This window comes from Dendropsophus ebraccatus, chromosome 3 (assembly GCF_027789765.1).
Source record: "Dendropsophus ebraccatus isolate aDenEbr1 chromosome 3, aDenEbr1.pat, whole genome shotgun sequence".
Taxonomy (NCBI): Eukaryota; Metazoa; Chordata; class Amphibia; order Anura; family Hylidae; genus Dendropsophus; species Dendropsophus ebraccatus.
Window position 1 is genome coordinate 57387470 of NC_091456.1, and position 21945 is coordinate 57409414.

At 43.7% G+C, this 21945-nt stretch overlaps 1 protein-coding gene across 4 annotated transcripts in view; it reads right to left on the reverse strand.

The window, feature by feature from the left end:
* Positions 1 to 21945, reverse strand: part of PCSK5 (proprotein convertase subtilisin/kexin type 5) — a 341536-nt gene that overhangs the window by 53143 nt on the left and 266448 nt on the right. For all 4 annotated transcript variants that reach the window (XR_011362133.1, XR_011362134.1, XR_011362132.1 and 1 more), the window contains exons 21-22: positions 18224 to 18326; positions 4940 to 5076 (exon numbers count right to left, since the gene is read on the reverse strand). Coding sequence is in view for 1 of the 4 variants with exons in the window: in XM_069961823.1 (XP_069817924.1) it covers positions 4940 to 5076; positions 18224 to 18326 (240 nt within the window). In the remaining 3 variants the exon portion in view is untranslated. The remainder of the gene's footprint in view (positions 1 to 4939; positions 5077 to 18223; positions 18327 to 21945) is intronic.

The following is a 21945-nucleotide window of genomic DNA, read 5'->3' on the forward strand; positions in this document are numbered from 1 at the left end:
AATTCCAGGGCCTGCCAGGCGTTTTCCCCTGCAGTGGCTATTGCATATAGTAATACATAGCAGCTATGAATGATGATATGTCATGTAAGGCTGACTATCTGCACAGATCGGCTCTTTATTCATAGAGGGGGGGTCTTGATCTAGAACTCCATTCTGTAATGTCCATATGCATATGGACAAGAGTTGTCCTAAGGATACCATCCTTTGCGAATTGTAAGTGCATCCAGTATATTATTAATGTTTTCTATGTGCCTAATACTCTACCTCTTTACTTCCATTTAGCACGCTTGGTAACTTAATATTCCGAAACAATGTTAGGGTATAAATAGTAAGTAGTCGCCATAGGTTCACAACAACATTACTAATGTATGTACAGGACTGTAAGATTGCTACTACAATCAGGAGCAGCATGTGCAATGTGCCATTCTACTACTCTCCATATGGTGGCACTATTGCATCATTACACAGTTACAGGAATGCATAGTGATGGGCTGCTTATACCCTCTTGTATAAAGGTGCACCAGACCACCCTGCGTCCTGTATACATTAGATGAGATTTGCTGGTTGATTATATTGACATATATCAAAATAGCATTAAAGAAAAGTTCTTGTAGTCCGCTTCTCAGTCACTTGAAAAAAATCTTCCCAATTCCACCTCTGCAAGTGACAAAACATTTATCATCTGCCAGGATTGTGAACACGGCAATGACTGTTACAGGGTTCATTGTGAGATAGAAGGATTTAACATTACACAGTGTCCAAGATGGTTTACAATGGAAAAAAGAAAGGAAATCTAAAACCAAGTACTTATTGAGGTATAGGGAAAGGGGTTTCTGGTAATTCCCTCTGGCACTATGGATGTGGTCTATTCTAACTCAACCTTAAAGCATACCATATAGTAGATTAGTGCATGTCCAGGATCTGGCCCACTAGTAATGGTAAGTTTACACAGAGAGACTTATCTGACAGATTTTTGAAGCCAAAGTCAGAAATGGACTTGAGAAGAGGAGAAATCTCAATTTTTCCTTTATGACCTGTTCTCTGTTTATAGACTGTTCCTGGCTTTGGCTTCAAAAATCTATCAGATAAATCTCTCTGTGTAAACGCACCCTAATGTCCATAACGTCATTATCAATATACGGCGGTCCTTTCTCGAAGTGGGAACTTAGCCTTATAGAGCATTGTTGAGACATGTCAGAAAGGGGTAGCTCACCAGGAAAAAAAATTCTTTCAAATTAACTGCAGCCAGAAAGTGCCAGAGATTTGTAATTTACTTTAAAAACAATCCAGTCTTCCAGTACTTATCAGCTGCTATATGTCCTGCAAGTAGTGTATTCTCTCCAGTCTGACACAGTGGTCTTTGCTGCCACCTCTGTCCATGTCAAAAACTGTCCAGGGCAGTAGCAGGTTCCCATATAAATCTGCTCTCCAGATGGGAAAGAATACCACTTCCTGCAGGACATACAGCAACTGATAAGTAAATTACAAATTTCTGGCACTTTCTGGCACCAGTTGATTTAAAAGAATTTTTTTAGGTGAGCAGCCTCTTTAAAACCAATGTTTCAGGCACTCCTCTAATTTGTCAGTCATTCAGAGGGTCACATTGATGCAGATTGAGCAGGAAGGTAGCACAGACACTCATTTTCTAATCAAAGAGGTGCCAGTGCTTTCTAACTCATCATTAAAGGACAAGTGCCATGAAAAACTTTTTCCCAGTAATTGAAGCACATTACAAAGTTATATAACTCTGTAATATGCTTCAATCACCTATCTGCCTCCCTTCCCTGTCTTTTCCCCCCTCCACCCCCCACCAGGAAGTGTCCTGACTCACACAGACCTGATTACTGTCATCACCGTCACCAAGCTCTTCTCTCAGCTCCTTCTCCTGTTACACTAGCCTCCCCCCTCCCCTGCCTTGTCAGGTGACAGGCTTGCTCAGCTCCCATTGGCTGAACAACTGCAAGCCATCACTTGTCACATCTCACTTGCTTATCTTCCCTCAGACTGACTCCGGCACATAGGCAGCTCCCTCCTCCCCTCATACCCTCTCTCCTGCTGCCGTGGACTCAGTGAAGGAGTCATGTCACTAGAGAAGATAAGCTGACCAAGCTGAGTCACCTGACAAGGCAGGGGAGGGGGGAGGCTAGTGTAACAGGAGAAGGAGCTGAGAGAAGAGCTTGGTGACGGTGACGACAGTAATCAGGTCTGTGTAAGTCAGGACACTTCCTGGTGGGGGGTGGAGGGGGGAAAAGACAGGGAAGGGAGGCAGATAGGTGATTGAAGCATATTACACAGTTATATAACTTTGTAATGTGCTTCAATTACTGTGAAAAAGTTTTTCATGGCACTTGTCCTTTAAGATACATGAGCTGAGAAATCCACTAAGAGCCCCAACAAAGAGGTTTCGCCACTTTTCTACTGTGTCATTTAGACCCTTTAAAGCAGGGGTGGGGAACCTTCGGCCCACAGGCTGCATTCAGCCCCTGAGACCTCCCGATGCGGCCCGTGGCTCCCCTGTGATGTGTGCGCCACTCTGGTGGGGCAGGAGTCGGCATACACAGCATCCTCCTGTCTCTGTGACAGCTGCCAGACACAGGAGGATGCTGTGAGTGCCATCCCCTGCCCCACCAGAGCGCCGCACGTCTTCCTTCTACTGCGGGCCGCGTGCGATGACGTCATTTCTTTACGCGCCACCTGCAGGAGAAGACGGGCGCAGAGAGAGAAGAGGACCTGGGCAGCGTGGGAGCGGAGGAAAGGTGAGTGGGATGTTTATTATTTTACTTGGAACAGGTACTGGGGTTAACTAGGCTACCAGGGACAGGCACTGGGGTTAACTAGGCTACCAGGGACAGGCACTGGGGTTAACTAGGCTACCAGGGACAGGCACTGGGGTTAACTAGGCTACCAGGGACAGGCACTGGGGTTAACTAGACTACCAGGGACAGGCACTGGGTGTTAACTAGGCTACCAGGGACAGGCACTGGGGTTAACTAGGCTACCAGGGACAGGCACTGGGGTTAACTAGGCTACCAGGGACAGGCACTGGGGTTAACTAGACTACCAGGGACAGGCACTGGGTGTTAACTAGGCTACCAGAGACAGGCACTGGGGTTAACTAGGCTACCAGGGACAGGCACTGGGTGTTAACTAGGCTACCAGAGACAGGCACTGGGGTTAACTAGGCTACCAGGGACAGGCACTGGGTGTTAACTAGGCTACCAGAGGCAGGCACTGGGGTTAACTAGGCTACCAGGGACAGGCACTGGGTGTTAACTAGGCTACCAGAGACAGGCACTGGGGTTAACTAGGCTACCAGGGACAGGCACTGGGGTTAACTAGACTACCAGGGACAGGCACTGGGTGTTAACTAGGCTACCAGAGACAGGCACTGGGGTTAACTAGGCTACCAGAGACAGGCACTGGGTGTTAACTAGGCTACCAGAGGCAGGCACTGGGGTTAACTAGGCTACCAGGGACAGGCACTGGGTGTTAACTAGGCTACCAGAGACAGGCACTGGGTGTTAACTAGGCTATCAGGGACAGGCACTGGGGTTAACTAGGATACCAGGGACAGGCACTGGGGTTAACTAGGCTACCAGGGACAGGCACTGGGGTTAACTAGGCTACCAGGGACAGGCACTGGGGTTAACTAGGCTACCAGGGACAGGCACTGGGATTAACTAGGCTACCGGGGACAGGCACTGGGGTTAACTAGGCTACCAGGGACAGGCACTGGGGTTAACTAGGCTACCAGGGACAGGCACTGGGGGTTAACTAGGAACCAGGGACAGGCACTGGGGTTAACTAGGCTACCAGGGACAGGCACTGGGTGTTAACTAGGCTACCAGGGACAGGCACTGGGTGTTAACTAGGCTACCAGGGACATGACTGGGGTGGTTAACTAGGCTACCAGGGACATGACTGGGGGGGTTAACTAGGCTACCAGGGACAGGCACTGGGTGTTAACTAGGCTACCAGGGACATGACTGGGGTGGTTAACTAGGCTACCAGGGACATGACTGGGGGGTTAACTAGGCCTACCAGAGGCATCACAGGGGGTTAACTTGACTACAAGGGGCATAACTTGGGGGTTAAATAGACTATAAGGGGCGTCACAGGGGGGTTAACTAGACTACCAGGGACATTAGTAAGGGGTTAACTACAGCTACCAGGGGCATCACTGGAGGTTAACTCTGGCTACTGGGCATCACTAAGGATTCACATCAGGTACAAGGGGCATCAAAGAGAGTTAACTACAATAGCAGGGGCACTAGGGGAATAATACTTTGCCTTGCCCCGTGTGCTGCAAACCCACGCTACTAACTGCCGTGCTAGGTATGTGGCCCTCAAATGATTTTATTAATGCCCGACCGGCTCTCGACATGGAAAATGTTCCCCACCCCTGCTTTAAAGGTTGTCTTGGTGCAGGTCTGGGTACTGACCCTTCCACCATTGTCATAAAGGTAGAGGTTGTTGCATGTTTGTCTATGGCATGATGGATGCATTGACGTTTGCTTTTAAAATATTGTTATAATATCCACTGTAACATGCTGGAACAATCTACCCCTGCTCCAACCAGTCCACCCCAGTGGGATTGTGTGAGTAGTAGTAGTTATTCCGCACTGAGCCTTCCATTTGATGTAGTTTTGCAGCTAGAAATCAATATTTCGATTTCACTTCACAAGTCCAGCAGCGCATCGGTGACTTTTTATATCAACAGCAGAATCTCCCGCTCTTTATTTTTGTGCTGTTTACTTTAGAAGCGTAATCCTATTGCCCTGTAGAGCTTGTAATTCTCTGCTGAAGCCAGGACTCAGGAGGCTGAGATTTGTACAGAGTCTCTAACAGCTGACATGGAAATTGAAATCCATTTCTATCCCCAAGCCCTGCTCATTCCCCTCGAGTTGTTTGCTACCCCGCTGTGCCTTAGAGGACTTACCGATTCCGCACAATGTACATGCGTCAGGCTCACTGCCATTGCACGCAAGACAAGTATGGTGGCACGTATGACATTGTCTGTTCAATTCATATTTGCCAGCAGGACAGGTTAACACACAATGACCATCGTCCAGGAATCTGTGCCAAAAAGAAAGAAAATGAAAAGAAAAGATGTTAATAATAACATGTAGGAAGTCGGACACCTGCAGCTATTGTGTGACCGGGGATGGGACTGAGCCGTCATACAGTAGGTGTATTTTACTGTGCATCTGTAGTCTGGGTTCACGCTACGTTTTTGCAATTCGTTTTTTTCATCCATTTTTTTTTGCAAAAAACGAATGCAACTGTGTGCATTTTTCCATTGAATTCCATTATTAAAAAAACGCATCAAAACGGATCTTTTTTTTAGCGTACACAAAAACGTGGTCGACCTAATTTTTGTGTCTTTTAAAAAAAAGTCAATGGAAAAACGGATGCACACAATTGCATCCATTTTCCTCATCAGTTTTTTGCAAACAACGGATTGCAAAAAAGTAGTCTGAACCCAGCCTTATCTAGTTAGTTGAGGAAAGTCCAAAGGACACAGGGTGACGGTGAAGAAAAATGTGATTTATTCATCAAAGTGCAGCAATCCATAGACGGAACGTTTCGATGGCTTCACGCCACTATTTTTGATGGTGTGAAGCCATCGAAGTGTTGCGTCATTGCTGCCATTCTTCAATTTTGTTTGTGCAGCCTTGCACATACCCAGATACTGCAGAACATAGAAGGGGAGAATTTGGGCAATTCAGTTACAGCAGTGTTAGGGTAGGTTCATACTGTTTTTGCAGTTTGTTTTATGTATCAGTTTAATGGGGAAAAAAGTTTAAAAAATGTATGTGTGGTGTGTGCTCGACCGGTCACTTGCTAGATGGTAACATGTGACGCCACTACTGTGGTGGTTGGTCAGAATATAGCTTAGCCAGATGGTATGCTGTTGTGATGCCAGTGCCGGTTGGGCACACAGGTATGGTGGCACACCTGCTTTTAGTTTAGGGAGGCTAGCTATACCCTTTCCCCTGTGGTCTGTGACCTGCCGGGCTGTGAGGGGGTCCCTTGGGTACTTATCACGGTGGTCCAGAGTGGAGCTGTGACCCACCTAGACTATCGGTACTGCCACCCACAGAGGGGGGGGGGGGGACTGAGGACCTTTCGTATAGAAGAGCTGTGAGTAGTTGAGAGGAGTTTGTCTTTTTGTCTTTACACCACTTTTTGCCCACCAGTGTCGAGCGACCCGTTCTAGAGGCTGACACAAGCCCCAGACCTTGTTACTTGGGTTAAGCAGTGTGGTCAAGGTTCCCTGGTGACACCTACGCTGTGAGATAGAGTACGTAGGCTTCTAGCAACTTTGTTCTATCTGGATCAGTTCCTCTTGTTATCAGGATACTGTCCTGTACTCTTACACTGGTTCTTGGCATTGGATGGGGTTTTCTCCGACTTGTCCTCACCCTTGAGTAGCTTAACACTGCACAGTATGTGGAAGTGCTGCTTACAAGAAAAGGGTGTCTAAGTCTCCCATATACGTCTGCTCTGCTTAGCAACTAGACTAAGACTGCAGAGTGTAGCTCTGGAGTGGGGACCTGGCAAAGCCAGGGCCCAGATGGACCACGGTAGGGACCAACTTGTCCTGCTTCCTCTCTGCTCAGAAACGTAGCTAAGACTGACTAGGTGTGGGAGTATGCTTCCGCTACCCATGTAATGACTTCCTACAGGTAATGTAACAACCCCTGTGACTGTCCAGGGCAGCAGCAAATCCCCACAGAAAACCTCTCCTGCTCTTCCTGTCTCGGCCAGAGATGTCAGAAGAGAGCACTGTGTCAGACTGAAAAGAAACCACCATTTCCTGCAAGACATACAGCAGCTAAGTAAGGGAAGACGTAAGATTTTTAAATAGAAATATAATTACAAATCTATATAACTTTCTGAAACCAGTTGATTTGAAAGAAAAAGATTTTTGCAGCAGTACCCCTCCTATACTGCATTAAGAGCAGTAACATTAGATTCTGTCCTGTTATGGTATAAACAGTATTTCTGTTAAAGTCTATAGAACGTGAGCGCCACTCCTAGTCATAGACCCCATTTCATTACTCAGGCAACTCTTGTAAAATAAAAACAAAAAACAAAGCATGTTAAATATAATGGAAAAGACTGTGAAATTGGTTCTTCCTAGCTGCCGGTTGCTACTATTTGTTTGTGGTTGATTCTGTATTCCTAGCAGACTCAGAAGTATTTGTAAAAGCCCAGGTTATATATGGGCACATACATTACCAAGGAGAAATGTCATGTAGGTAGAGTGTGTTTGTTTGTTTTGTTCTCCTAGCGGCTGGGAAACCTCCGCCCAGGGATTCTGTGGTTAGGGTCCAGCTTTGATCAGATTGACTGGCACCTTTCTGTAACAGCACGTGTCTGGAGGGAAGAACAAGGGCTCTTGCTCATGCTTTAGGTAATGTTATTGAATCTGAGTGGAAGAAAATCCCAGCTAATGAAGAGCTGCATTTTTTTTACATATTAACAAGCTTCTTGATGGCGCTGTGATTAATTACCCAGAAAAGACGTTGGGAATATCGAAATCATTTTAAACGTTTTGATACTTTCCCTATTGCAGTTAATTTTTTTTTTACATAATGTGTAATCTATCTTCTTCCCTTTAATGTTTAGATTTTTGACATAAAAAAAAAAAAAAAAAAAAAAATAAAAAATATATATATATATATATATATATTTAAAGGGGTCTCAGAAAAAACTCAAAAAATTATTCTACACACAGTATTGCTTACCTCTCTCTCCCGCTTCTTAAAACACCACAATAAGTTTGTGTTGTTGCTTTGTAGCTTATCACTGTTCTACCTAGTTTAGCAGTTACTCAGTACTACTATTCCCAGAATGCATTGCTTTCCCTCAGCTGTTCTTCACAGCCCTCCAACAGCGACCTTGCTGGCTACCTACCTAGAGCTGCTGCAGAACATTGCAGCTGCTGTATTCATTCCCTGGGTGTTTCTCTTTCTGTGTCATTGTTCAGCACTAGACAGAATGCACATCTCATTCTCCCCTAAATAGAGATAGTGGTGTAGGCTGGAGAGGCTGGCCAGAGGTGCTGTTACTACAGCGTGGCGCTTATGAATACAGTCTCCCCCGCTCCCAGCATGTAATTACAGATGATGTCCGGGCGCGGGGGGACTCCGGTACATGCATTCCACGTCCGTAAATGCAGCCTTAGAGGCAAGATCTAGTGAAGGACCATCAGACGATAATGTATCATCTTGGGAAAGATAGAAGAACTGGGGAAGTGGCTGAGACAACACTCACGGAAAATTAAAGGACTACACAACTGTCAGTGACTTATTATGCAACACCATGCTGAGGCCAGTACAAATTATGTCATATTATAGCAAGTGATATGTCTTGAGTTTTTTTTTTTAATCAGTTTTGTAACAGTAAAAATAGATGTAAAAATAAAAGCATACCCTTATTACTTAGGCCAAACAGGGGACAGAGTCAGGGAATCAGGGACAGAGATAGAAGTTAATTTGTATTGCGTTGCTAATGCCTTATGCCTGGTTACAGGAATTGGATAGAAATGTGTGTTAGAAAAAAAAAAACTTTTACCATTCTAATTTGATAAAATGTAAAAAAAAAAAAAAAAAAATAAAATCCTAAAAAAAAAGTACAGAAGTATCTCCAAACCTGAACACTAATGCCTCTGCAATGTTGACCAAGGATGGAGATACCTTGTATGTGCAGCTGCACAGGGGATCAGTAGGTACCAGAGTTTACTATCACAATAAACGCTGCTTCCTATTAGTCCAGCAGATCTCATATAACTGATTTTAGACAAGATAAGAGGAGTGTTCTATGCTAAACTCTTGTAATGTCAGGGGCCCATAAACTGTTCTTGGACAGGTCTGTATACTGTCTGTGTCTGTCATTGATCGGGGATCATACAAGAATTGGATGGATATGTTTTCTACCTAGATGGGCCCATAAATGTTATTTTGCAATACCTACAGGATCTCCAAGATGTTTTGTGACATTACCAAAAGAGTAGGTATTTGACATGACATTACAGCAAGTCACTCCACCAAGTATACACACCTCGGCACTATCTGTAGGCTGTGGGATATAGCTGTGCATCTACTCAGACTTTAATCCCACAGGGACACAGGATATGAAAGGTAAGTCAGCAATGATCGTTTTATGCTAATTGTCACACCTTATACCTATGATAAAGCCCAATTAGAGCAAGAAATGATTGTCACTGACTCGCTGGGTTTACGTATATAAGTTACATCCTTTTCAGTTTTTGTCAGAAACTGACCACAACTGATGCCTTTTTGGCATCAGGTATTCTATCCTTTTTTCTAAAAGAAACCGTCAGTTACCCCGAGTTGCTATTAGTTGTCATCGTTTTCTTTTCCTCTTTTCTCTATTTATTTGAATCATCAATCATTATGCAAAAAAGGGGTTGTTCAGGGTGTACATGCTACCACACCCCTCTATGTACTGTATGTGAGGGTGTTTTATTTTATTTTTATCTAGTCATCATATGGGCTGGCCACCATTACTATAGTAGGACAGCACACAGGGGCAACATGGGCCATCTATTATAGGGGCAGCAGCACAGGGGGCCATTTACTAAAGGAGTAAAACTCACAGGGGGCCATCTGCTGTAGGGTGACCATTCACAGGGGGCCATCTACTATAGGGTGACAACTCACAGTGGGCCATCTACTAAAGGGTGACCATTCACAGGGGGCCATCTACTATAGGGTGACAACTCACAGCGGGCCATCTATTCTAGGGATACAACTCACAGCAGGCCATCTACTATAGGGTGACCATTCATAGGAGGCCCTCTACTATAGGGTGACAACTCACAGCGGGCCATCTATTCTAGGGATACAACTCACAGCGGGCCATCTACTATAGGGTGACCATTCACAGGGGGCCATCTACTATAGGGTGACCATTCACAGGGGGACATCTACTATAGGATGACAACTCACAGTGGGCCATCTACTATAGTATGAGAACTCACAGCGGGCCATCTACTATAGTATGACAACTCACAGCGGGCCATTTACTATAGGGTGACCATTCACAGGGGGCCATTTACAATAGTATGACAACTCACAGCGGGCCATCTACTATAGTATGACAACTCACAGCGGGCCATCTACTATAGTATGACAACTCACAGCGGGCCATCTACTATAGGTTGACAACTCATAGGGGGCCATCTACTATAGGGTGACAATTCACAGCGCGCCATCTACTATAGGATGACAATTCACAGCGTGCCATTTACTATAGTATGACAACTCACAGCGGGCCATCTACTATAGTATGACAACTTACAGCGGGCCATCTACTATAGGGTGACAACTCAAAGCGGGCCATCTATTATAGGGTCACAACTCACAGGGGGAAAGCTACCATAGGGGTATAACTAACAGGGAGTCATCTACTAAAGTGTCAGTTACTATTGGAGGTAGCACTAGAGAGGACCTTCTACTATAGGAGGGGGCAACTCACATGGGAACCCTCTACTGTGTCCAGCAGGACATGGGGACATCTCCTATAGGGTGCTGCACATGTATAGAGGAGCTGGTGAGTAATGAGAGGCTGCCCCTCATGCCGGGGGCCACTCCGCTGCAGAGTTGGGTCACAAGAGTTAATGGGGCTACTATTATTATTCCTTTTAGACTATGGGGAGCAAAGGGGGCCATCTTCTCTCCTTGGAGCGCCAAAGATAAAAGCCAGATGATGCATGCATTTGTATATTGCGATGTCTCCGGCACTCCATAGCCTTTAATGGATGCGGCACCAGATCATCGGACAAGCCATACAGCAGAACGCTGCAAGATACGTATTAACATGCCAGATGCTTTAAACTGTCCCTTTAAGGCTATGTTCACACTACGTAAATCTATGGCCGTAGTTCTCGCCGCAGAACTACAGCCGTAGATTTGCGGGGTGGAACATAGCATTATTTGCTATGGGATTCCGACCGGAGCGTACACACATCGTATACACTCCGGCCGGTTCCCATGCGGCGCCGCAAACAACTGACAGGTCCATTATTTGCGGACGGAATTCAATGAGTTCCGCCCGCAGAAGGACCTGTCAGTTCACACAGTGAAGCGAGCGGCTCCGGCGCCCGCATCAGAGCTCCACGGAGAAAAGATTATCCAGCCGGTACTTAAGTACCCGCCGTGATGATCCGGGCTGAGACCGGCCGTTCCGTGACCCGGCCGGAGTCACGGAACGGCCGGTCTCATACGCAGTGTGAACATGGCCTAAAAATAATGGGATCAGTTCAAAAATGCATTTCTCTCTGGCGCTTTTCTACTGCGGATAACACCACTGGATCGCCAGAGGAATGTTAACCCGGCTTTACCTTTTGTATCCCGTGTCCCTGTTGGATTAAAGAAGTGAACATTTAAGTGAGTGCTGCAGTCTTCTACTTGATTGTGAACATTACAGGCAGCATTGCGTTGCACTTATCATTACAGTTATTATACTATAGATTTGTTGCCATTATTATTCAGTGATTTCACAACTGGGTTGTTTGATTGTTCTGAGTCCCTTTGTCTAGTTAATAACAATGCAAATAAATAATAGGGAATATCTGAAAGACAATACATGCCTTTCTACTAGATACACTCTACATCTTCTCTCTAAATTATAGAGATCGAGCATATTAGTGCATGTGTGTCTATTTGAGACGGACATATTATATGGCATTACAATGTAAATGGTTGAGTCTATTGTAAGCTGTTCAATAAAATCTCAGCTTTAAAGGAAATTGTGACTTTGCAATGTACATATTGTTATAACAGGTCTCCCGGCAAACTATAGAATTCCTAGAAAAAAGACATCTGAAGCAGTCGGAGTGCTTCTGTAGCACTGTCACTCATTGAATGGGCTGTATATTTGTGATGTTGATGGAGTGGGATGAACTTCTACATACTTACAAAAGGACAAAGACCATCAGCTTGTTTCTCAATGCTCTTTCAATGGCTTTGAGATAACATCATCCTTTAGTCAATAGACAGTTCATTGTGAGGAAGAGACCCTTGACCAGAGACGCCTCCAGCACTGTGCCTGTCCAACGAGCCATGACATTTAGAGCAAAAAGGGGGAACATTGGAGAAAAAGAAATAGAGGGCAATACAATGAAGAAGAATTGGCACAATGAGTGGACAGGAACTGAACTGTGCTGGAAACAATAGTGTTATTTGAACTTTCTTTCCTTATTATCAGCATTAGAGAATAAAAAATATGGCTACAATTATATCATTATTTATTTTTCATCTGTCCTTCAGAATTTATAGGATCCACAGGGAAGTCAATCAAGTTTATCGGGGCAAGGGGGACTACTACAGAGATATGTTTTAATTGTGGGAGGCCAGTTTGGAGCTAACTAATAGTTTTAATAGCATAGGTCTCAATATAATTCTAATTATTTCCAATTCCCTAATAGATTAAAGGGACAGTTCACCCCCCAAAAAAATCTAATCAACTGGTCCCAGTAAGTGCCAGAGATTTATAATTTATATCTATTTAATGCCCAGGGCCTACTTTTCAAATCTGACCTGTCTCTCTTTATCTAGAGATAACTCTGCGATGCTTTTAATTATCATGGTAATTCTGAGATTGTTTTTTCGTGACACACAGTATTCCTCTTTATGTTTGTGGTATACTTTGGTTGAAACACTTAGCAATTTTTTGTAAAAAAAAAAACACATTTGAGCAAAAATTACAAAAATTTACATTTCTTTATATTTAAAATTCTCTTTTCCTAAGAAAGATAGTCATGCCACATGAACTAATTTTTAATGCAACATCTACAACATGTCTACTTTATTGTGACCTTTTTAGGATGTTAGAGGGCTTCGAAATTTTGCAGCGATTTTTAAAATTTTCATAAAAATTTCAAAGTCTGATTTTATTAGGGACCAGTTTAGTTCTGAAGTGGATTTGTGGGGCCTGAAGGTTAGTTACCCCCATAAATCTCTCCATTGTAAAAACTGCACTCCTCAAAGTATTCATAGTAACATTTCATAAGTTTAATAACCCTTTAGGTGTTTCACAGAAATTTAAGCAAGTTGGAGGGGAGATTTAAACATTTCATTTTTGGGGCAGATATTCTATTTTAATTAATTTTTTCCTCTTACACAGCAAATACTAACTGAGTAATACCACTCACTATTGATTTCCCTTATTCCAATGTTTCTAGAAATCCCCCATATGTGGCCACAGTGCGTCCCCTGACTCAACCACAGGTCTCAGACATGACAGAGATCTGGTGAATTTTGGGGGCTTTTTTTATTTCAGGTTGGTTTTTTTTTAGCCATTATACCATGTCACAGAGGCCTTGGGGTGCCAAAATATTTGTGTAAGACGAGTTGAAGTTTCCATCGGTACAAATCGACACCCTGATCATTTTTTATTTAATTTTTTATGAGGTGGTATAAATAAAAACACAATTTAGCAGCTGATTTTCATCATTTTTTGTCCGCAGTTTACTATACGTTACATATGACATGTTACCGTTATTCGTCAGGTCAGTACGATTACAGTGATATTCATTTTATAAAGCTTTTGTTATAGTTTATAGCACTGATACTATAAAAACTATGTGTGTCTTGCATATTGCAGTAATATTTTAATTTTTTCGCCAATGAAGTTATGTGAGGGCTTTTGTTTTGCGGCATAAGCTGACGCTTTTAGTGGTACACTTTTTGGGTACATGTGACAGTTTTAAACTTTTTTTCTATATTTTTTTAGGGGGTGGGATTAACAAAAAAATATAATTTCAGTTAGTTTTTTATTTATTTTTTCTGCAGCGTTAAGCGGGCAGGATAATTAATGTAACGGGTTAATAGACTGGGTCATTACGGACGCGGCGATACCAAATATGTGAATTTAATTTATAGGGGATCATTTATAAAGGGGGATGGGGAATGGGAAGATACTGCCCAGGGATCTGCTCTCCTTTCCCTTAGGCTGCCGGCTCCATGCAGAGGGAGGATACTGTCCGGGGAGCTGCTCTCCTATCCCTCAGGTTGCCAGCTCCATGCAGAGGGAGGATACTGCCCGGGCATTTGCTCTCATATCCCTTAGCCTGCCTGTTTCATGCAGAGGGAGGATACTGTCCAGGGATCTGCTCTCCTATACCTCAGGCTGCCCGCTCCGTGCAGAGGGGGGATACTGTCCGGGGATCTGCTCTCATATCCCTCAGGCTGCCCGCTTCATGCATAGGGAAGATACTGCCCAGGGATCTGCTCTCCTATCCCTCAGGCTGCCGGATCCATGCAGAGGGAGGATACTGCCCGGGGATCTGCTCTCTTATCCCTCAGGCTGCCCTCTCCATGCAGAGGGAGCATACTGTCCGGGGATCCGCTCTCATATCCCTCAGGCTGCTTGCTCCATGCAGAGGGAGGATACTGCCCGGATATCTGCTCTCCTATCCCTCAGGCTGCCTGCTCCATGCAGAGGGAGGATACTGCCCGGATATCTGCTCTCCTATCCCTCAGGCTGCCCGCTTCATGCAGAGGGAGGATACTGTCCGGGGATCTGCTCTCCTATCCCTCAGGCTGCCCGCTCCATGCAGAGGGAGGATACTGTCCGGGGATCTGCTCTCCTATCCCTCAGGCTGCCCTCTTCATGCAGAGGGAGGATACTGTCCGGGGATCTGCTCTCCTATCCCTCAGGCTGCCTGCTCCATGCAGAGGGAGGATACTGCCCGGATATCTGCTCTCCTATCCCTCAGGCTGCCCGCTTCATGCAGAGGGAGGATACTGTCCGGGGATCTGCTCTCCTATCCCTCAGGCTGCCCGCTCCATGCAGAGGGAGGATACTGTCCGGGGATCTGCTCTCCTATCCCTCAGGCTGCCCTCTTCATGCAGAGGGAGGATACTGTCCGGGGATCTGCTCTCCTATCCCTCAGGCTGCCCGCTCCATGCAGAGGGAGGATACTGCCTGGGGACCGCTTAGACCACCTATTAGCTGGCACTTTGTGTAAAACTTTTGGCACAATTTTTGGTGCACAATGTTGTATGAAGCCCTGACCGCCTTTACTGCTAAACCACACCCCTCTTACAATGTATCATACCCCCTTGGCAAACAAGTTACTGAATTGCTTAAAACACATACTATATCAAATACGATACAAGGCCATACACCATTTTTTCCCTCACAAATTATACTAGAAACAGGGGCCTAACTAGAAATGGCTGGGCCCCATAGCAAACTTTTGATTGGGCCCCCCTCCCCCGACTGACCATAAACCTGTCATAACCCATAAAATTTAACTGTAGATACTCATCAGGGCTGCTTACCATTAGAGGGACATTTGCAGCACCCTGAAGGCTCACTTGGCTACCAGCTGCTTCAAATTATGACGGCTCAGGGGTCCAGTGTACTGCAGGAATGGGCCACCAGGCCCCCTGAGGCGGCGGGCCCTGTAGCAGTCGCAATGCCTGCTACAGTGGTAGTTATGCCCCTGACTACAAATCTGGTGCATTTTCAATAGTAAATATGCCCCATTGAGCATCGTTTACTCAATGATAATTTTCACATGCAAGAAAACAAAGAATATGCAGCATAATAATAATACTATAAAAAAAAATTATGTAGGGTAAAACTCAAAATACTGGTTAGGTCAGGGTCCCTCCACCACTGGTCCATGGACTATTTGCTCCTGTATGTCAGGGCAGTGCACATCTAATTCGGCCTGTACGCGGCCACCATGCTATTAATGGGTCGATTGCCACTCAGGACTCAAGGGACCCAACACAGCCCAGCTGGTCATCAACCATTTTGGGTAATAGTACAGTTAGCTACTGTACAAACACAACAAAAAGCAGTGTGCTGTGTGCTGGACTAACACTGGCGTCACGAGATTACCATCACTGGCTGAGCTGCACACCCACACCGACAAACCACCACAGAAGTGGCGTCACCAGTAACATCATAGAGCGTCACCAGTCGAGTGCCACATGTAGGAAAAGACTGGTACTGCTCCGGCACAGACTACACAAGAATGAAGAGCCAGCCTCAGCATTAGAGGGTAGGAAAGGTGAGTGGAATGTTTATTTATTTTATTTGGTACCGACAGACTTGCGGCATTTAGGGAGGGGGGAGGAAAGTGTTAAATACAATATGTACCTGGGATGTAGGTTTAACTACAATACAAGGGCATCATGGAGGTAGCTGTGATGCCGGCTGCATCATGGAGGTCAACTACAATACCAGAGACATCATGTTGGTCAACTACAATACCAGAGACATCATGATGGTCAACTACAATACCAGAGACATCATGGGGGGGGGGGGGGGGGGGGGAGTTTACTACAATAATAGTTGTATTTTGGAGGACAATTGCAATACCAGGGTGACTGCCAGGGGTTTGGCACAATACTTGGCCTGCATTTACATTATAAACATCATAATTAAATTATACAGTTATCCACTAAATTCCAACACCTTCCATACCCCGTCCCCATATGACCAAAGCCCCCTGCCCCCATACTTGGAAAAATGGTCTTGCTTGGGTTAGAAGTAGGGATGGTCCGAACCCTCCAAGGTTTGGGTTCGTATTACCCCGAACGCACGGCAGCAGATTCCCGCTGTCTGCCCGCTCCGTGGAGCGGGCGGATCCAGCGGGAGTAACGCCTGGAAAACTGGGATACAGCCTATGGCTATGGCTGTATCCCAGTTTTCCAGGCGGTCCTCCCGCTGGATCCGCCCACTCCACGGAGCGGGCAGACAGCGGGAATCATTACCGAGGGTTCGGGTTCGTACGAACCCGAACCGAACTCGGTTCGGACCATCCCTAGTTAGAAGATATGGTAACAGAATATGGCTGCAGAGGTGGTAAAATATCCTTAACAATGTATTGCCATCTTAAAATGTAATGGTATATCTTTAGGACATACTGTCACTTTATGCTGACCTTCCCTGGGTGGCTTAAGCACTGCTGTGCAGCGAGAAGCTATAAAGAGGATGCAGTGGTACACCAGTGCTCCAGCCCCTTTATTCTTACAATTGCTGGGGGTCACACAAGTCGGTCCCCTAGTGGTCACTAGGTGATGGCCTATCCTTACAATATGCCATCACTTTTCATGATGGAAATAAGGTGCTGGATGTGTATTCAACCACAGAGTTTTTTTTTTTTTTTTTTTTTATAAGCACAGAGAAACTGGAACCATCACTGGCCATTAATTTGTCACTGGTTCTCCATAGGGAGCAGAGCATCTGAGTTTTGTACTAATTTCAGTATAAACTGTTAGCCCTGCAAGAAAGTTGGTAGCAAAAAATAAAGAATATTTTAGTTGCTGCATGCCCCTGATGTAATTCTTATGACATGTCTGAATGACAGATCATAAATGTCTAATATCTAATTTCAATAGCTGTAATGTGGCTCTATATAGGGGAAAATATTTAGCTTCATGAACTTATTTTTACAGACAAGTTTTCAAGATGAGCTGTCATGATGTGTATATAGTGTGTATATGGGGGTATGGGATTTCTGGCCATGATATAACTTGCATATGGCATTTTTACCTCCATCTCCAATTAGATTAATTTGACTCCATCTCTAATTTTCAGTTGTCCCCGAATTACCGTGATCGATGTCTTCCATACAATAAACATGCAGAGGAGGAATTCCTTTTCTCCCTATGTCTTTATGGCATTTACCCTTAGAAGACACAGCAGCATGGGTGACATTTTAAAGCAGTACTGAGGAGTCTAAGCTGCGTATCAAGCACTGGCTAGAGACCTATTACTTACTATAAGCTCCTGTATTCTCTCTCCAGTATCTTTATCTGCCTCTGGCACTCTCTCCAGCCACTCCCCTCTCCTGTCCCTATTTCTCCCTGCTCTCTCCATGGTAGTCTTTCTGTTATTTCAAGATGCACTTTAGTTGTTTTTCAGAGTAAATGGTGAGTTTGCCAGGGACAGGAAGAAAGGAAAGTAACCTGATACATGGAGAAAGAAGCATTTTTCTCTGATAAGGTATATTACAAAGTTTTTCTTACTTCTACTTATTTGCTTCTACTTGATTTATGCAAAATCTGTTGAAACAACAGTGACTAGGCTGAAAAACTTATTTAAAATATTAATAATAAGAAGAATAAGAATAAGAATAAAAAAATATTACTATTGCTACTGTTAATTTGTCAGATCTAGCTGTAAAAATCTCATGATTTTATATTTTACAAGTGTTACATGATCTCACCGTGTAATAGAGCAGCCGATGCACTTATGCCTACCAGGACCAGTGCATTTAAAGCATGAGGCATCACATGGCATGCAGTGTCCTGTTTTTTCAATGTATTCACCTGGAAATGAAGATAAGGCAGATTAGTGTGCATACTGTAAAGTAGTTCAACAAGACATTACTAATCTAAGGGCCCTATTACATGGAGAGACAATCTGCCAAATCCGTCCGATTTAGCAGATGATTGCTCCGTGTAATAAAGACAACAATTATCATCTGATTGTGTCTTTTTAGTGCTGAAGAAAATCATTGAGCACCAACCGTACATCACTACATGGAATAGTGATGCACGGCCCAGGGCTGATGAACGTGTAAAAGAAATACTAAACTTATACATACCGTTCACACTCCCTGATGTCTGCTGTGCAATCACTGGCTGCGGCACTGTCCTGGTAATTGGCTGAGCAGCCAGACACTGCGGGGAGAAGGCCGAAGCTAGCAGGACATCAGGGAGCGTGGAGAGGTATGCATAGTTTATTATCGGCGTTCGCTTACATCAAATCATTGGGCCATGTAATACGGCCCTAAAGTTTACCTGTCGTTACAACTTTCAAAATCGAAATCAACAGTAGATGTGATATAAAGCAAGTTTGCAATTAACATTCATTATTTTTTGGTTGTTATCATGCTGTAAAACAAAGCCGAACTTTCCAGAAATAGAAATCCAGGTCCAGTCTCCTAAAGGTAGATTTTTTGACTTGGGCTGGCTGAAAAAAACTAAACCCAGGAATTCCGGCCAGTACAGAGAGTCACGGCTCAATGTGTCCATCAGTCACATGACTGCCTTCTCTCTGTGAGTGCTCAGATGGCCTGGGAAACACTGGACTTCCTGTTTCCTGTTTTTTGGAAAAAAAAAAAGGGTCAGAAAACAGAAAATGACGTCCTTTCCATGATAACAAAAAAAAAAAAAAAAAAATTGCAAACTTGCTTTATGTGACATCTACTGTTGATTTAGATTTTGAAAGTTATAACGACAGGTACACTTTAAGCAGACATACAGTAAATAAGAAAATTAAGAAAAGGATTTCCAAGGTGTTAGTGGCAACCAAGAGCTGTGAAAGTAGAAAGTTTGACAAAGCAAGCATATGGCTTATAAAGTTACTGCAGAATTCAATACTTCTATAGAGAAATCTGGGGTTAGTCTGGTAGTCATACTTACCTTAGGGTAGAATAACTACAATGCTTCAGTTCTGTATTGGTAATGACTGCACTGCATGTTATCTGTTACATTTGGTAGAACTATTGGCATTATTCTCCTAACCCCCCCTGAATGTCTAGGTCTCTGTGTATGTGTAAGATTATTCTTATTTTGAGTGTGATTATGAAAAATAGCAAAATTCTATGTTTATGTGGAAGTGAGTCAATCTTGTCTTCTTCTACCTGGAAACCAGAAACCTAAATGTAAAAAATAAATCTGTCATAATTTTTTTTCCATATTATCCTATATCATGTTATAAGACCTTCCCCACATTTATTTTAAAGAATTGTACAATATAAATAGTGATACAATAAAGAGATGATACAAAGGTAGATTAGATACAAATAAATATTATAGACAATAAATATGCTAAAACTGAAAGCATCTATAATGGGATTTCATTAGCATTGTATACGTGGCAGAGAATGGAGCAATAAGGGTCAAGGGATGAATAATATGATACATTATGATAATGTGTATTAGAATGTATTAGTGCGCCAAAAATATTCTGAAAGGTTAATTGGCTTTCTATTAAAAGTGACCCTAGTGTGTGTGTGTCTGACATAGAGAAATTAGCTAGAGAGCCCTACTGGGGAACAGGTGCTGACGGTGACACTCTGTACAGTGCTCTGGAACATGTCTGAGCCATCGAAGTAACCGAAATAAATAAAATATGTTATTTTTATTTCTTCTGGAAGCCGCGAAAGAAGAAATCCAATTAGGGAAACATTTGCAATGAGTGTTATAAAGAAGTTCCTCCTTTCATGTTTACAACCAGTTTAAATAGAAAAATAAATCACAACATTTTGTTCAAATTAACTATTTTCGGACGAGGACATTGCACAGTAGACAGACCGAAGAAGGTCAGTCTTATAATAACCAGGATGATCGGTTACGGCTAGCCGCCATCCTAGCAACTAAAATCTGTAGCATTTAGGGATTGACCAGATATTAGGGAAACCAAGAGCTAAAGTATGATCAGGTTTTATTGATCTGCAGCACATTGAGTTTATGAAAACAAAAATATCATACTAACATGAATAAGAAGCAAGATGAAGACCAGCACATATGGAAATGGCTATCTTTCCACCCACATGAGGGGAATTATCAAATGTGCAAACCATGCCTGTGTAGCAGTATGAGTGGTGACTGATAGTTATGCCCACTCACTTGCTGAGCCTGCAGCGCTCCTGATCCAGGCTTATTCCCTTACTGTAATGTCTATTTCAATGCCAATATGCATAAGAATAGACATTAGAGGAGGTTTAGGGGCGTATTATATGGCATGATCTACATGAGGAAGCGAGCACTGACCTATCAGATCAGCACTCGCTTCCTCCTCCTTCTCCGCTCGCTGCCTGTGGTATTACAGCCACAGACAGCAATTGGAAGGATCGGAAGGAGGAGGGTACCGGGCCACGGTATTACACAGAACAACATGCAGAAGACCGTCACTGTCATTATTGTGATTTTTTTAACCTGTTAAAAGGCGCTATTACACCAAATGATTATCGGCCAGAACAGTAATAATCGTCCGATAATCGTTTAGTGTAATAGGGCCTTTAGGCTTAGCACTTATAGCAGTACTAGCAGTATGTAACTGTGCCTGGACCAGGGCGTGAATAGCCCTGCAGTTCCCAACGCATTCATTGGAGGTAACAGATGGGCACATCACATAATTTAAAAATGTAAAAAAACAAACATTTTCTTTCATAAATTAAAAGTTATATACCAAAGCTGAACAGAAGAAATACATTGTGCATTAGGATGGCTTCCTTGGAGTGGCAGAAAAATCTTGCCATATTGTGGTGATTATGCTATACACTGCATACCCACAAGGGAAACTGCTCCTATGTTGCTTTATAGTACACCATTAGAAGCAACAGCATGAAAGGCATTATAGAGCAGTTTAAGCAGTCTAAGCTGTAAATCAAGTTTTGGGGTAAGACCTAATAAGGTAAATTCTCTTTGCAGTCTCTGTTTGCCTCTGGCTCTCCAATCACTCATGGGCAACATATAACCTGATCTCCTAGTGAGCTGCTAGTCTTTCTAGAAAAGACTAGAATGAATTGTACTGTTTTCTTCAGAATGAATGAAAGTTTGGGGGAGCCTAATATGAGGTGCTGTTTGTTTATTTATTGCATAGTTTGTTTAAAAGATGGTAGCCATTTAAGAGGTTTACAACACATTGCCATTGCAGAGACCCAGGTTTGTAAACATATATTATAGATACACATAGGGATCAGTATGTTGATATTCACAGCAAGTTTATAACTATCTGAGGCAGGGCTGGGTCAAGAGGAAGGCAAGACAGACAGTCGCCAAGGTGCTACCACCTACCTGGCCTTGCGGGTGTTAGACTGCTCATTTCCCCCCCTGTCACTTACCCTGTAAGCATCTGCTGTAAATGGGGAAGGAACAGACACTGTCAACAAGGGAGCAGCCAGGATGTATGTTATATTTATTATTATTTGTCTAAAGG